The sequence below is a fragment of the Python bivittatus genome, unplaced genomic scaffold (assembly GCF_059951505.1).
Source record: "Python bivittatus isolate LINGU-HERP-01145 unplaced genomic scaffold, Pbiv_v1 ctg000700_np1212, whole genome shotgun sequence".
NCBI classification, from domain to species: domain Eukaryota; kingdom Metazoa; phylum Chordata; class Lepidosauria; order Squamata; family Pythonidae; genus Python; species Python bivittatus.
In genome coordinates, this window is record NW_028277098.1 from 43256056 (window position 1) to 43270740 (window position 14685).

General features: G+C 40.2%; 1 protein-coding gene across 4 annotated transcripts in view; it reads left to right on the forward strand.

Annotated features, from left to right (window-relative positions):
* Window positions 1-387: 387 nt before the first annotated feature.
* The window catches only part of SSBP3 (single stranded DNA binding protein 3), a 178904-nt gene continuing 164606 nt past the window's right edge, over window positions 388-14685 (forward strand). Inside the window, exons 1-4 of one of the 4 annotated variants that reach the window (XM_088128545.1) lie at window positions 388-730; window positions 1575-1647; window positions 1885-1946; window positions 4110-4194. In XM_088128545.1, coding sequence (XP_087984671.1) covers window positions 675-730; window positions 1575-1647; window positions 1885-1946; window positions 4110-4194 — 276 coding nt within the window. In that variant the 5' untranslated portion in view covers window positions 388-674. The remainder of the gene's footprint in view (window positions 731-1574; window positions 1648-1884; window positions 1947-4109; window positions 4195-14685) is intronic. The other 3 variants (XM_088128547.1, XM_007423903.4, XM_007423904.4) reach the window with 3 other exon arrangements.

Below are 14685 nucleotides of genomic sequence, written 5' to 3' on the forward strand. Positions count from 1 at the left end.
AAGACGGCTTGAGAGGCTGGAAGCGGACAGGGGAAAGGTGAATCGGGAGGGATGCAAAAAGAGAGCGTCTGGCGATCAGGCTGGGATTAGGGAAGGGTACCTGGGTTGAGGAGGGAGCCGGGTAAGAAAGGCAGCGAGGTCCCAGCTCAGCCCCTAGGCAGCAGCAGCAGCAGCAGGAGGAGGAGGAGCGGCAGCAGCGGCGAGGGCCCCCTCCCCGCCGGGAGGGTCCTTTAGGAAGCAGCCCAAGGATGCCTCTCCTCGCCTAGCGCCGGCTGGCAACATCTCCCTTGGTGCCACCTTAAACTTTCTGTTCGAGGGCGGAGCAGCCCTTCCCCCCGCAGACTGCCGATTGGCCGGGGAATGTATCCATTGTGGAACGTTGACGCCCGCCGCGTTCTATCCCTAGTGTAGCCACGTTCGGTTGAGCCGGGGGCAGCCGCGGTGGCGGCAGCGGTAGGAGCAGCTGGGAAAGAAGCAGGAGCCGAGGACAGGGGCAGGGCGATGGGGTCGCGGCCGGGGCTTTGACAGCTGCAACCAGGACGAGCGGTGCACCGACAGCGGAAGCCGAGCCAGCTCCAGCGGAGGAAAGGCGCGAGGTTTGGGAGACGGGAAAGCATCGGAGAATTTCAGGCAGCGGCAGCAGCTTTAGTTTCGCCTCTTTCTTACTGCGGACCATGTTCGCGAAAGGCAAAGGCTCGGCGGTGCCCTCGGATGGGCAGGCTCGGGAAAAGTAAGCGTCGAGGCAGCGGAGGGGACCTCGGGGAACTAGACTCGGCTTCTTCAGGCGGGCGTTCTTCTCGCTCCTTTATTGTCTTGTGGGGAGTTGGGGCATCTGGAAGGGAAGAGCATGGAGGCTGAGATATGGGGGGGGAGGTGAAGAGTCTCCTCAGTGGGGGATCTACGGCTTTCGCGATTCGGGGAACGGGTCTCGAAGCAAAGGGCGGCGGGTGTAAAAACATGATGGAGGAACGCATGCAAGCTTGCATCGTCCTTTTGTCTGGCGTGGTTGTCCGTCTGTGCAAGTGGAAGGGTGAAAGGCTTTGTCCAGACAAGGCGCGTTTGGTTGTCTTCTCCTTGGCCCGCCTCGCTTCCTACCTTGCTTCTAGAGTTTCCAAGTTTGGCAAAAGCGGAGGATTTAGGCGCGGGGTGGGCAGCGGCGCGCGGGGTGGGGGGAGAAACTCCTCTGGGATCAGTCTCGCATCCCCAAGTTCTTCCAGAAGCCGGTGAAGAAAGGCCGCCCTCCATTCCGCCACCGACTTTAACGGGGTGCAGGAAGCTTTCCTGAGGATGCTGGGCTGCCTTTGGGGGATGCGCCGAGAGAAGTTGCATTTTGTGCCCTGCAGTGAGCGGCTCTCAACTTCTCTTTGAGGTGGGACGGGGTGCGCTAGAGGCAGGTCAGGAAGTGCTGTTCCTCCACTGCCGCGGTGGTAAGCCGGATTCATTCCCTCTTAAGAAAAGGGTGCTTGGTGTGAACGTGGAACAATTCCATGAAGTCCTCTTGCTTATCCCCCCCCCCCCGCGACTTTCCCTTCTTTCTCCCCAGCCACTTTTTTTTTAATGCTGTCTTTTTACAGGTTAGCTTTGTATGTCTATGAATACTTGCTGCACGTAGGAGCACAGAAATCAGCACAGACGTTTTTATCAGAGGTGAGTGACTTTGTTTACTTTTGACCCCTTTCCCTCCCCCCCTTAGATAGCCTTTGTTTTCAGAAAGCAGGCACAGTGGCCTCCATTTTGAATTTTTTATCACCTTTTGCCATTTATTGCTAGTTGGCCTCAGAGGCTCTTTTGGGAAGGGGGGGGTAGCAGCAAGAGTGGAAGAAAACAGCATCTTTTTCTTCAGGTCTGTGACCTAAACCTCTTTGTATCCTTTGCTGTTCACAGATCCGATGGGAAAAAAACATCACACTAGGAGAGCCTCCTGGGTTTTTACATTCATGGTGGTGGTGAGTGTTGCTTCTTTTTCTTCTTCCTAGTAAAAAGTTCTTTATTTGACTAATTGGAAGTGTTGTGGAGGGAAGACTATCCCAAGCAAACCATTTGGTTTGATCTTACATTTTTATGTTAATAAACACACATTACTATAGTATAAGGTTGTCTCTTCAGCCTAGGTAGAAGTTACTTGAAAAAGTATTGAAGAGAATCTTGGGAACAGTATTGTGGTTCTTTTGGAATTTCTCCGACCTTGTATCCTCAGACTAGAAATCATGTTATACAAAAAAAAATTTTTTTTAAGAGATGAAGCTTTGTTATTGTTAGAAGGTTATTTAGTGGTTTTGTTTGAACAAGAAGATGATATGTGGAGCCTTTATGAATGTAAAATATATTGCTCTTCCACTTGCCTTTTCATTGGGGACTGGTATTTTGTAGATCATGCCTTTTCAGAATGTTTAGTTGAGAAAAAAAAAAAGAATCTGGTGACTAGGTTACTAGCTCCATTTATAAAAGTTTGAGACGTGTTGCCAGTTTATCTTAAACTTGTTCCAAAATTTTTGACAATAAGATTCTCCTTTGTGAGTGCACATGCATGGTAGAGGTAGCGTAGTGGACAAGTTCAGTGTGACTGAAGCAATTATACAACTTGTAGCACGATGCTGAGCGATAGAAACATTTCTAACGCCCTGGTCTAGATCTTCTTTCTTGAATGTAAATCCTATTGATTCTAGGAAGAATTCTTTCATCTACTGCAGTTATTATGTGTTAATGCTGCTACCAGCACATATATATGGTTACGTGGTTGGCACCTGAAGATCACATCTAAGACATAGTAAACAGTTGAGGGACACATGTTGCTCAGATAGCCCAATTTTCTGAGGATGCTTGAGTGATAGTCATATGGTATCATAGGGCCACATTAATCTCAATCCAAAGACTACTTTCTTGCATAGTTAACCGAACCATGGTTTAAGGAATTTGTCCAGTTTTCTGATTTGTGTGGCACACAAAGATAAAATGTGGCCTGCTCTTTTGCAGCCACAGAATAGGAAAGTTTCATGAGGTTCTCCTCCTAGTGTGTAGCTTAAGAAACATTTTTGGGAACTGTTTCCCAGTTTGTTACGTATTTGGCCTTCTTGCATAGCATTGTTCCATGCACTCACTACTGGGGACAGCTAAGTAGAAAATAAAGTATTAGCACCTGGAATTTTTGGTATTTGAAAGACAATAACACAGGAGCACTTGGGGCATTTTCTGACTTATTTGCTGGGAGGCCAAAGTTATGAATTATGTCTATATCCCACCCTTCTTTCAGGAACCTCCAGATGGCATACCTGGTTTTCCTTTCCTCCCCCTGCCCCCTTTGGTCATTTTGAGATAGGTTAGGCTGAGAAATAGTAAGTATCCATGTGAGCTTAATGGATAACTGAGTATTTAAACCTGAGTTACTTAGTATTAGTTACGCTCATGTTAGATACTATAAAGTTTCTGTAAATTAGCATTGTTTATATAGAGGATGCATTCTGAATTTTATTATGGGGGGGGTATAATGACAATGCTTATATGTGCCAATTTCAAGACAGAAGAGGAAATCAATGTTGTATTGATAGTATGGTCTTGAATGTCAAACTGAAACATCTGTAATGGATTGCAGTCCGGTTTAGAAGATAGCTGCTGATGTGGAGTGGGACATGTTCAGGTTTAATAAAGTAATATGACAATTCAAATTGGACATACTCTATTTCCAGCAAGAGGGTGATTAAAAGCACCATGGAACATGCAATAGATCCACACATAAACTTCTGTTTGACTGCAGTGGCAAAATAGCAGTATGGTCCAACTCTGGTACAGGAAACTTAACCTTCTAATATTGCGGGGAGGGAAATGTTGAAACAGAGTTAATAGGCTCTTAAAGTGGAGACTCTACTGTACATTGAAACCTTGCGTATTTAAATGGGTATCTTGTCTCTCTTTAGTTGGGTATAGTTGAAGGTGAAAGTCTCAAGTGGAACAAAAGTGGTATGTTTGCTGCTCCTTGAGTAAAGGTCGAACAAGATTGAGGAGTACCACTGTTTCTGAACCATTAGGCTCATTTGGATAAAACCACTGTATGTCTGGGGATGTATATTGTATAAGTATTAATGACTGGTTCCTCTCTTCCTTTCATTTTATAGTGTATTTTGGGACCTTTACTGTGCAGCTCCTGAAAGGCGAGATACTTGTGAACACTCAAGTGAAGCAAAAGCCTTTCATGATTACGTGAGTAAAAAAGTTATCCCTTGGTTAATAAACTTTGATTGCTACAGTTGTTCCAAAGCAAATGCAGCTAGGTCGGGAGAGAAAAGGGTGTTACCACTGCCATTCTGATGATGTTTAAATACTGTTTTATAAAGTCACAGCTATGTGAATCCAGTTCAGTGGCTTCTCTTGAATACTTTAAGGTGGAGCGTATTGATCTGTTTACAGAGTCATGTGTCTTCCTAGGAGCATGGAGGATAAGGAAAAGGAAAGAGATGCTATTTATCATGAGGAAATCTAATGTGCAAACCTCTGACATAAATAGAGGCCTGCATTTGAATGTGGTCTGTTCTTTCTTTAGAAGGAAATCTTTAAAAACTCTTCAAGGCCTGTGAGTATTTAAGAATTTATCAGAATGCTGCTGTGCAGTGCAATCCTGTGCATTTTTTATCCATAAGTGAATCCTATTGTGTTAAGTGGGGCCACCCCTCGCTAAGTATGCATAGAATTGCAGCCTCAGGAGAGCCAATAGCTTCTGTTCCAGATAGCAATATGAAGATTTTTTCCTTTCCCTTAAGACTGCAATGCAGACTTCATTATTTCTTTAATTTTTAATAGGCGTGGGGATGACTACAAACTAGCTGCAAAAGGAAAATTATTTTCAAGAGGCCTAGGTGATGCATTCAGAGGTTGACCTAAGAGGCATGTCTTAGTTTTCTCCCCTGTCCTTATATGAAGCCATAAATGGGTTCTTACCTGGAATTAAATAATTGGTATAAGTGGGGTGACTGGAGATCCAGAAAGTGAACTTGTCTACAGCAACATAGCCCAAGAAGGAGGACGCTTGAAATATCCTATGTTGACTATCCTGTTGGGTGGGGCATTGTCCCAAGTGAACTGTCCCAGATAAACTTTTGACTTGTTGTCTTATCTGATGTGTTGGTCTCTGGCTTACCTGTGATGGCAGAGGACACCGTCCCCAGGAACATGTAGAAGTGGTAAAGGAATAAGTATCAAAGGGAAAGAAAAAGTTAATTTGTTAAAGTAGATTCATCAGCAAGTTAAATACGTTGAATATTATGCAGCGCAAGAAATTGGGGAGTGGCGGGAGGAACTGAGTTTGGCAACATAGTTGACAACAGCCTCATTTAAAAAGTGGTTCATCTTGGAAGGAGGACTCACTAGTTTCAGTCATTTTTGTGCCTGAGTTTTAAGTCAAGACTCCGGTAGAAACGGTTTCCTAATTTCTAGTGACATCCATAGAATTGCCTTAATCATCTGGTTCTTTCACTCTCCAACTCCCCAAGGAAGGGCTTCTTGGAAAGAATGGCATAATTTGTGCAACTTCCCTGGTTGAAGTTGGAGAATCCTTACAGGTTATTCAAAGTTACTCACAGAAACCCCCATGGATGCAATGAGTTCTGGTATGTCTTCAGAGTTGAAAGATACCCTTTGGAAAAAAAGAATTCCCCGTTTCCCTATCAATTGATAGCTTTAATTTAACCCTTCTTGATGCACCTATCTTGAGAATATGACTCTATCTCTTAGAAAAATTATAGATGTTTAGCCTTGGATCTGATTTTCTATTTTTTGTCTGACAAAATTCCTAAAGGGACTGTTGTATTCAACAGAGAATAGAAATTGTTTTTCTGATTTTTTTTTTAATGAAGAAACAGTACCTTCTGTTTAAAGAAGTGTGTGCACTGCAATGACATGTACTAATTGACAGGCTAGGTCCTATTTTAAAATGAAGGGACAGCGACACTCAACTTAGCCCTCAGATATGGAGTCTTTGAAAAATGTGCTTTAGTTTGCAACCTTTGTCTCTCCCCCACAGAATTTCCTGAAAGCAATTTCCTGAGAAGGGAGAAAGTGGTCAAACATGTGTTTAGATACATTTATCTTGTTGTTTAGAGGAACACAGTATCCTGAAGTGTCTCACCTCAGTCAGAAGAGAAGGCACAGGCCCCAGGCTGATACACAAAAAAAGACAATACACACCAAGGATGAGAAGTAGTGGGAAGAGGAAAATCAGTTTGAGAATGCCAGAACAAAGTGGTAAATTTGTAAATCAGTATATAATATGTATCTAGCTTTGATTGTCTATTAGTGATATTCTTTGAATAGAAGAGACTAGTAGTTTTCTGACCAGTAACAGAAGACAAGAGAATCCTTCCCTACAATTCTGCATTTCTGGGAGAAACAATGCTGGAGCAGAGTGGCTGTTATTACAGAGGGCAAGGAAACCCCTTAGATCTCCTCAAGCCATCTTCTTATTGCCATGATTTCTCCTTACATGTTCAGCCTTGGAATATTTGGTGATCCTGTTGGGTAAAAAAACAATTCCAGTGCCAGCAGTAGGAAGGAGACTCCAATCTGAAGAGATCTTGGGGAATAATATTTGTTTTTCTCTCCTAGAATAAATACTGACTATTTATATGATTGGGAAAAAGGTTACTGTTGCTTTTAGAATTATTAGTGAATTGGGGCAAGCCTCTTCCCTTGAGCGATGGCCACCTCATTTTTATTTCCTAACTTCTGTTTGTGTAAAGAGCCTGCAAGCATCAGAGTTTATTTTTTATTATGCTTGAAAAAGTATTTCTTCCTTCAGCTTTTCATGCTACATGTAAGGACCAGGATCTTAATAGCAAATCAGCCATGTTTGGTTGCTGGTTTTTTTCAAGGTCATCTGCTGATTGTAGGTACTTTAGAGTTAAAAGCTATTCCTTATGCAACATGACTTAATATTTTTTTAAAAAATTGTAGACTTCTTAGTTAATTGGGAAAAAGAAAAACAGAAATTCATAGATGGTTGCTGTCTTTATTATGGCCGGTCAAATGACCACTCAAATTTATGCAAGCTTTTGAGTTCTCTAGAGCTGTTCAGCAATCAAGATGTTACAAAAAACAGGGAGTGGGGAAGAAGGAATTGCTTAATATGATATTTAATTGTGGCTGTGGTAGGAAATCCAATAGGATGCAAAGCAGAAGGCAGTTTTTCCTACCCTTACATTCTCTGGTTCCCAGAGTTCACAGTTCCTGGCTGTGTTGGCTAGGAATTTTGATGATTACTATCTCAGCATGTCTGATAGATGTAACGTTGGGAAAGGCTGGCATAAGGTGTAGAGTTGTAGTGCTGGCATGCAAGATACAGTAATGCTACATTAGCAGCCTTAGTGTCTGAGGATTTACTGTATTTAGAGAAATTAATCTTTTTTAGCTTGGTAATAATTCTAATAATAGGCAAGAGTGTATTAGACGATTCACATAAACTTCTTTAATACATGTTGCTTAAAGCTTACAGCAAATAGATACAATCCTCATTGAGGTTTTTAAAATTCTCAGTATAATAACAGTTTTGTAATACTTCTAAGTACTTTACCTTTTTAATTTTATTATAAGGAGATTTTCTGTTTCCCATTCTCATCCTTTCACTATACTATTTGTTTTTAAAGCCCTCTTGGTCACAAATACATATGGTTAATATGTATTTTCATAACTGTCTTGGCTTTAGTTACTGATATTTCAAATAGTAAAGATGCTTTTACGTCTCTCTAGAATTAATACTTTCCAACAGGCAATATGTAGCGTGCTTGCCATTATATACCATCAGGAGGTTGGTGGCGTATACGTTTATATGTGTGTATATGTATTTACACATACCTTTTCAAGCAAGTTATAATATAGGAGCATGTTAAGAACCTTGCCATGTGTTTTATAGCTGCTGTGTCCACATAAAATACAGATAGGCTAATACATTTGAGGCAGTTTTGTTTCCATCCACTGTGAATTATTTTCAGGATTGTTCTGCTCTTACAGAGATAGTGTTCCTTTGGTTTTGGAGGACACAAAGATGAAAAGGCAATTTCTGGTGAATAGGAGGAGCAAGAAGAGATTTATAATCCCAGGCTATTCTTCTCCCAGGGAAGTTGGATCAGGTTTCAAATGCGTATGGTTCTTGCCTATGCCTGGCTAATCAGAACCTTGGATTACAAGGTAGTTGCTTATTGGCCAAATGTACAGCTAGGATCTTTTTTTTTTTTCTCCATGTGCTCTTGGCCCCTACCACCATAGGGAGGTGGGTAGAGTAAGCGCTGTGCATGGTCCTTTTGAACTGTCAACGAATGAATGAATGAATAGTGACCCACTCAGAAAGGTTTCTAACTATATGAGAGAATAGTTGGTTGCATGGTTTGGAATGGCAGAAGGTGGAAGTTTGAAAGGATGCTTGATGTGAAATGTGTTAACAACTGTTGCTGTTTATGGTCTAAAAATCATTTTAACGGGTGGGAGGGGTTTGCCGTGGATGTGGTCAAACTAAATGGCTATTATGGATTGCCAGAATGATGGGTAAAAGTCATGAATGGTTGATTGCTATCCCATTACTTTTGTAGAGACACATGGTTCCCGATATAAAGGTTTATGTTTCAGGTGTTTCCAGTGTTCTCTACTCTCTGCTCTGGTAGAGACACTTTATCAAGGAAATCACCTGGTATAAGAGAACTGAGGGCAAAAAGAATGTGCTTAAAACTGAAAAAATACCTAACACTTTCCGTATTCTGGGTATATTGAAATGCATTGAAAATCTGGCATCACTTCTTTGCATGCTTCTTTCCCATTGTTTATAGTTGAGATGTGGCCACTTGAATGCTTAAGAAGCAAATCTCTCTAGATCAGTAGGCCTGGGGAATACATCCTTCAAAGAATGGGAAATCATGCTTCATTAGAGGTTTCTATAACAGGACTTGCATGCTGTGAAACTTCCATTTCATTTCCCAGTTTAAATATATGATAATAGAAGCAGCAGGAGCAACAAGCAATTTCCCCAAAGAACATTTTTAATTTTTTTTCTTTAAACCCTCCAACAAAAACATTCACTATTGAGGTTGGTTTTTGCCCGTGTGTTTCTTATTCATAAGAGTTTTCTCAGATAGTTGACCTGTACTTAGAAAACTGTTCTTGTGGTTGAAGTGCAAGATGCAGTGGGAGAAAAAGCACTGCCTAAACCGTGTGCCAAAGGGATGGGCAGTCACTATGCTTTGGAAAAAAAAAACTTCACTCTTTCCCTGTGAATGGAAAGCAATAAATACTTTTTTATTTCTTTGCACTTTGTTGTATCTGCTTGCTACAGGCAGGAGAATCAGGGAACAAGTTTTCCTACAGGTGGAAATCTGGATGTTGCCAAGATAAAGTACAGTAGTGCAAAGAAATTCACGCCCCCCTGTTCAGTCAGGGTGCTTCCACTGTCTTAGAATCAGACCCAGAAAGATTCCTGATTTCATGGTTGACTATACAAAAATACTCTTAATTTACATTTTGGTTACTTCAGATGTTTAAAAATCACACATTGGTTAGTTATTGAAATGTAAGCTAATTTGAAGTTGTCTATGATACACCCCATTTTAATATTTAGTTCCATTTATCTCAGTATCTTTCAGTAGAGTAGAGATGAGAAAAACTCTCTAGTGTTTTTAATGTGGTATTTCAGTGATTTGTGATTTGCAAAATTGTCAAAGGGTGGTGGGTGGGTGCGTGGGAGACACGGGATCCAAAATGTGCTTTCAATTTCAGTGTTTCTGTGTGTTTCCAAAAGAAAATGTTATACTCTCTCTAGAGGGTTACTATTGTTGGCATGGTTGCCTTTATCTTGCTTCTAGGCAAAGCCCCTCCATAGGCACACTCGTATTTCATTGTGGTAGAATTGCCAGACATTCTTGTTGCAGGTTTTATTGTGCATCTTCTGAACTAGTGAGCTACAAAGGGATTGTACAGCATGACAGGGAATTTCAACCACCACGTTATCTTGGAATTGGCCGATTGATGATTGCAGTTCACCGTTTCAACACTCTGAAAGCCAATACAATTTGAGTTAGCTGTGATGACTGCCAGTTTAAATACCGCAGTGAATTTCTGTCAAATAGCTAATACACAGAATGGGGAATTGCAGAAAACTTGATCACTAGAACCAATTTAGTCGATTTTGGCCTCCAGCTACAGAAAATGAACTTAAATCTAGTTGACTGTCGCTACGTACTTTTTGTAGCATTATTCTGTTTGTGCAGGCTCCTCTGAGTGGAACTTTTGAGAGAATACAAAAAGTCAAAACTGATGTCAACATATGATATTTTCACTTGACAGCAGGTAGAGATCTCCAGAAGTAGCTGTCTTTTTGGTAATTTGTGTCTTTTAGATACCTATTGTAAATTTCCAAAATCTATAGTTTAGATGTTTATTTTTTAAAAAATGAAAATTAGGGCCTTTTAGATGCAACTGTAGAATGAGTTAAAGCAGCCGCCTGTTATAAAGGTTGGGAGAGATTGTGGGGACTGGAGTCTGCCTACTGGGTTCTGCAAAAATAGCATTTAAAAGAAATTAGATATCATTGCCTTTTTAAAAATCCTTCCTCCCTGTGTTTTATGTCAGAAAACTTAATTATAATATAAATAATTCCTTGCCTCAGTTATGCAAAAGCAGTAGGTGTGACATAAATATTTTTTTTCTACACGACTTAACTTTAATTGCTAGAAGAACGTGACAAGAATCACATTCTTTAGAATGGTTCTTCCCCCCATGACATGAAACACACATGCATTTCAGATTCTCATAGCTGTCATGACTCTGGAGATCAGTTTCAGTTGAAAATAGTATGGTAGTCTTGACAATTAACAAGTGCTGTATTAATTCCATTTACTAAGAGCAGATATCAGCAACTAGGTATGTGCAAAACCTCCCACGGCAGGAACAATAGGTTTTGCACTCCCCTATCAGCAGCAGATATTGCTTTGCTAAAGCATGATCTTGGATGATTTTCCATTCCCATTTTTTGCGCTGCTAAATAGTTTGTATGTCCTTTTTCAACTCAGAATTATATACTTGTTCATCTGGTTGAGGCATGTACTAGCTGATTTACAAGTAAAAAAAAATGGTGCTCATGAAAAATGTGGAAAGGTATTTAAATGGATGTTCAGTTTTAATCCTGGTACAGATGCTGTGTGGGAGTAGAAGGTGCAAACTGTAACTTAGTTCTTATAAACAATTCTGAAGTTTTCAACTAAAATAGTCTTTCTGCTTGGAAAATATAATTTCGGTGCTAAATGGTCATGCCCCTATTTCTGTTGGATTAATATGGCTGTGCCTTATTTATGGCTTAATAAGAACCCTTGAAGGAACAACTATAGAAACTTTCTCTGAGTTTCTCCCTATCCTGCCCTTCATACCTTAAGATTTTTTAAGGGGGTAAACAACCCCTTCCACCCCACTTAAAATCTGAATAATGTGTGGATTGTCATCATGCTCAAACTGGCCTTACTTAGCCTTAAATCAGAGGATCCTTTCTTTTCCCAACTTCTTGATCTTCAAGGTACCATGACTAATGAGTTGATCTTTCTTATGACTCCCTTAAGATACACAAGACAGTTCATAGCAAGGAGTTTGGGGCTTCCCTTTACAGTTTCAAATTTCACTTTCTGGTCTTGGTTTCTCCTTTGGCTTAAATATAAGGGATAAGAAAGTTTAGAGAAAAGAGACTGCAACTCTTTTTTAACTTTTCTAGTGTGCATTCTTAGTATGTTTTTCATTTAGACTAGTATCCAGTTTTGTTCGATATAATGAATTCCTTAGGACTCCCCTGAAGGTTAGCAGAGTGATTCTTGAAACATGTTACTAAGGAAACTTGACAATAAAATGTTGTGGATTGAATCTATGATATTGGAGCCATGACTTTCAAAGCATCTTGTTAGTGTTTGCCTTAACATCCTTGGCAGTTGCTGAAGAATTGTTCCACCTGGTCTTCTGAGTACCACTCCCCCATTGCGTGTTGTCTGTGGAGAACAAGCTCCATATCAAAAAAAGTAATCTGTGGGGTAACTCTCACACCCACTTGACATTGTTGACAAATAAGTGAAGAAATTATTGTAAAGAAAACTTAGGAGTGAGCATGAAATAAATAAGCAAGTGAATGGAGAGCTGTTCTTTATTATTCCTAATGAAAAACATATGATTTAAATTAACAGATCATGGTTTGAAAAAAGTGAAAGGAAGTATTTAAGAACTTTGTTACTGATTTTAGTTTTTCTTTTGTTTTGCATCAACCCTTTTAAAGCCACAATTGGGCATATTTGTAGGGGAATAGATTTACCTGCTTCTGCTTATTAGGTGGCTGGTAGACACACAAAATGCGTTAGCATACACACTGCCCCATACCCATGGAAGTGCTGGTGGTGGGAGAAAGGTAGAAAATGCTGGAAGAAAGATAGCAGTCTTATTAGACACGTATAAAGCACTTTTGTTTGAAGCATAAGAGTGCTAGTTAGTAAATACTAGACTTGCTTGGATGATATTTTCCATATTTTCCAGTCTGGGAAAGATTGAGAATAAACCAGAATCTACTTGCCCAAGCTACCTCTATTCACATCACTGCAGGGAGAAATGCAAAATTAAACACAAGTCCTTTGTCCAGCAGATGCAACATAATTTGTGGAGAGAATTGGTGCATTCTTATGTCTGTTTACTCAAAAGTAAGTCTCTGTTCACAGAGCTTATTAGGGTTACAACCTTAGTTAATCAGTACTTGAAGAAAGATCAAGTTTTTGGCTTAATGTGCTAATATCAGTCAAACAGGTAGTAAGCAGCTGAGTACACAATCAAAGTTGGTGGCTTTAATGACTTGATATGCTTACCTCCCCAAGTTAGAGATGGGGAAAGGGGAGGAAAAAAAAGGTCCAGAGAGGGCTGGCAAGTGAGTGAGGATGTGAATCTGTGTTCGTCAGATAACCTGGAGAAGCCTATGTTGCCTTTCAGATATAGTTGACCTTGAATATAGCATATTTTAATATCTGTGTAAAGTTTTATTCAAGTCAGAGCTCTTGTATCAAGTCAGTTTATTTGTATTGTTTCATTTGGTATTGTGTAAACGGATAGTTCTTTATTATGGGTCTGTTTACTGACATTGTAGTTATTCTTCTTATTTTTTTCATTGATGTATAGATGGATATTCTTTAATATGCTTTGAACTCTTTGGGAATAGTCCTGGGGAAGAGTGGCATATAAATAATTATGATAGTCTTGTATTAAATTTTCAAAATGTGTTTCCTAATGTCAAGAGCGAGTGGGCAGTAAAGGATATTACTGGAGGAGGGTAGACAAATGTGGGGGGTTTGAAAGTTTATTAAGTGTTCAGGGCAGATGTATCTGGCATCGTTCATGAAAGCAATGAAACCCACAACAATGTGGATTGTTGGATTATATTACCATGCAAGCTTTGTTTAGCTCCAGTGTTTCCAGTGTCTGTACATTTCCCTCTCCCTCTTTGTACATATGTTGTGCAAAGTGTGCTTGCAGTCATGAGCTGAGCTCTCACTGTGCTAAACAATACTTTAGTTTGATTTGGGTTTAAATGTGATATAGGTTCCCAGCCATTGATATATTTCCACCGTTCTTCAGGTATATTCCACTCATAGGGATGTGGAGAGCAGGAGAAAGTTGCAGGAGAATCTTAATCCCTATCCTGCCTAGTGTTTTAGCTGGGTGGTTGTGGTTCTGCAGGAAATTAATTTGAAAGCTAGTATGCCAGCACAAGAGGAGGGCTGGTAGTTTACAGATGCAAAACATGGGAGCTGCTGCGAAAAGGTTGTGGTCGGCTTAGTCCTTAAAAGGTTGCTGTCCCTCACGGGGTTCCTCCTTTTCACTAGGAAGAGGATGGTATAAGGAGAATGTCTTTTAACTCAACAGTTTTTAAAAAGAATGCAGGAGAAATATGCCTGAGACTTGTAGTATTGCCTTGTTAAATGTTCAAAGTCTAAAACAACAATGCAGTTGTGTGTGCATGTGTGTTTTAAAATGAAGCTATGTCCCTTCACAAGCCATGTTGTTTGAGAAAGAAGCTACAGAATTTTCTCTTTTATGAGAGGGAAGAATCTTGCTATCCAGTTATTCCAAGGTAGACACTCAGACATGTTAAATCCTGTCCTTAAAAATGAACTTTGGTTGAATCACTTTTCATTCATTTTAATCCCTGGCTGATAAACCAGTAGCAGTGACTTTACTATGGAAAAGTAAAAAATGCATTATTAAAACACTCTCATTCATCTGTGTTCTTGGGATAAGATTGGGCTGCGTTAAAACCTTTGATTGTCTCTTTGAAGCAGGTTCCTATTTGTCATCCAAATGAACTCATGTTCTTCAGGTAAGGGTTATTTGAACTGCATAGGAGCTACAAGAATAGATGGCTGTTGGAAAGCAGTTGCTCCTTTTTTTACTTGATATTGACAAAACCCTCAAAGCAGTAAACCAGAGGTCATGGCAAAGCGCTTACGCTATAGTCTCTGTGATTGGGGAGCCTAAATATTTATCCTGGTCTGTCCCTAATGAAAACAAATTGTCAACAGTTGTTCAGTAACTGACTAAATTAAAATCTGTAATTAGTCAATTAGATTAAAGAGTTGGCACAACCTGATTGTATCATGCTGGTTAGGTTATTAAGAGAAAGGGTGTGATTTTTAATTACTGCATGCT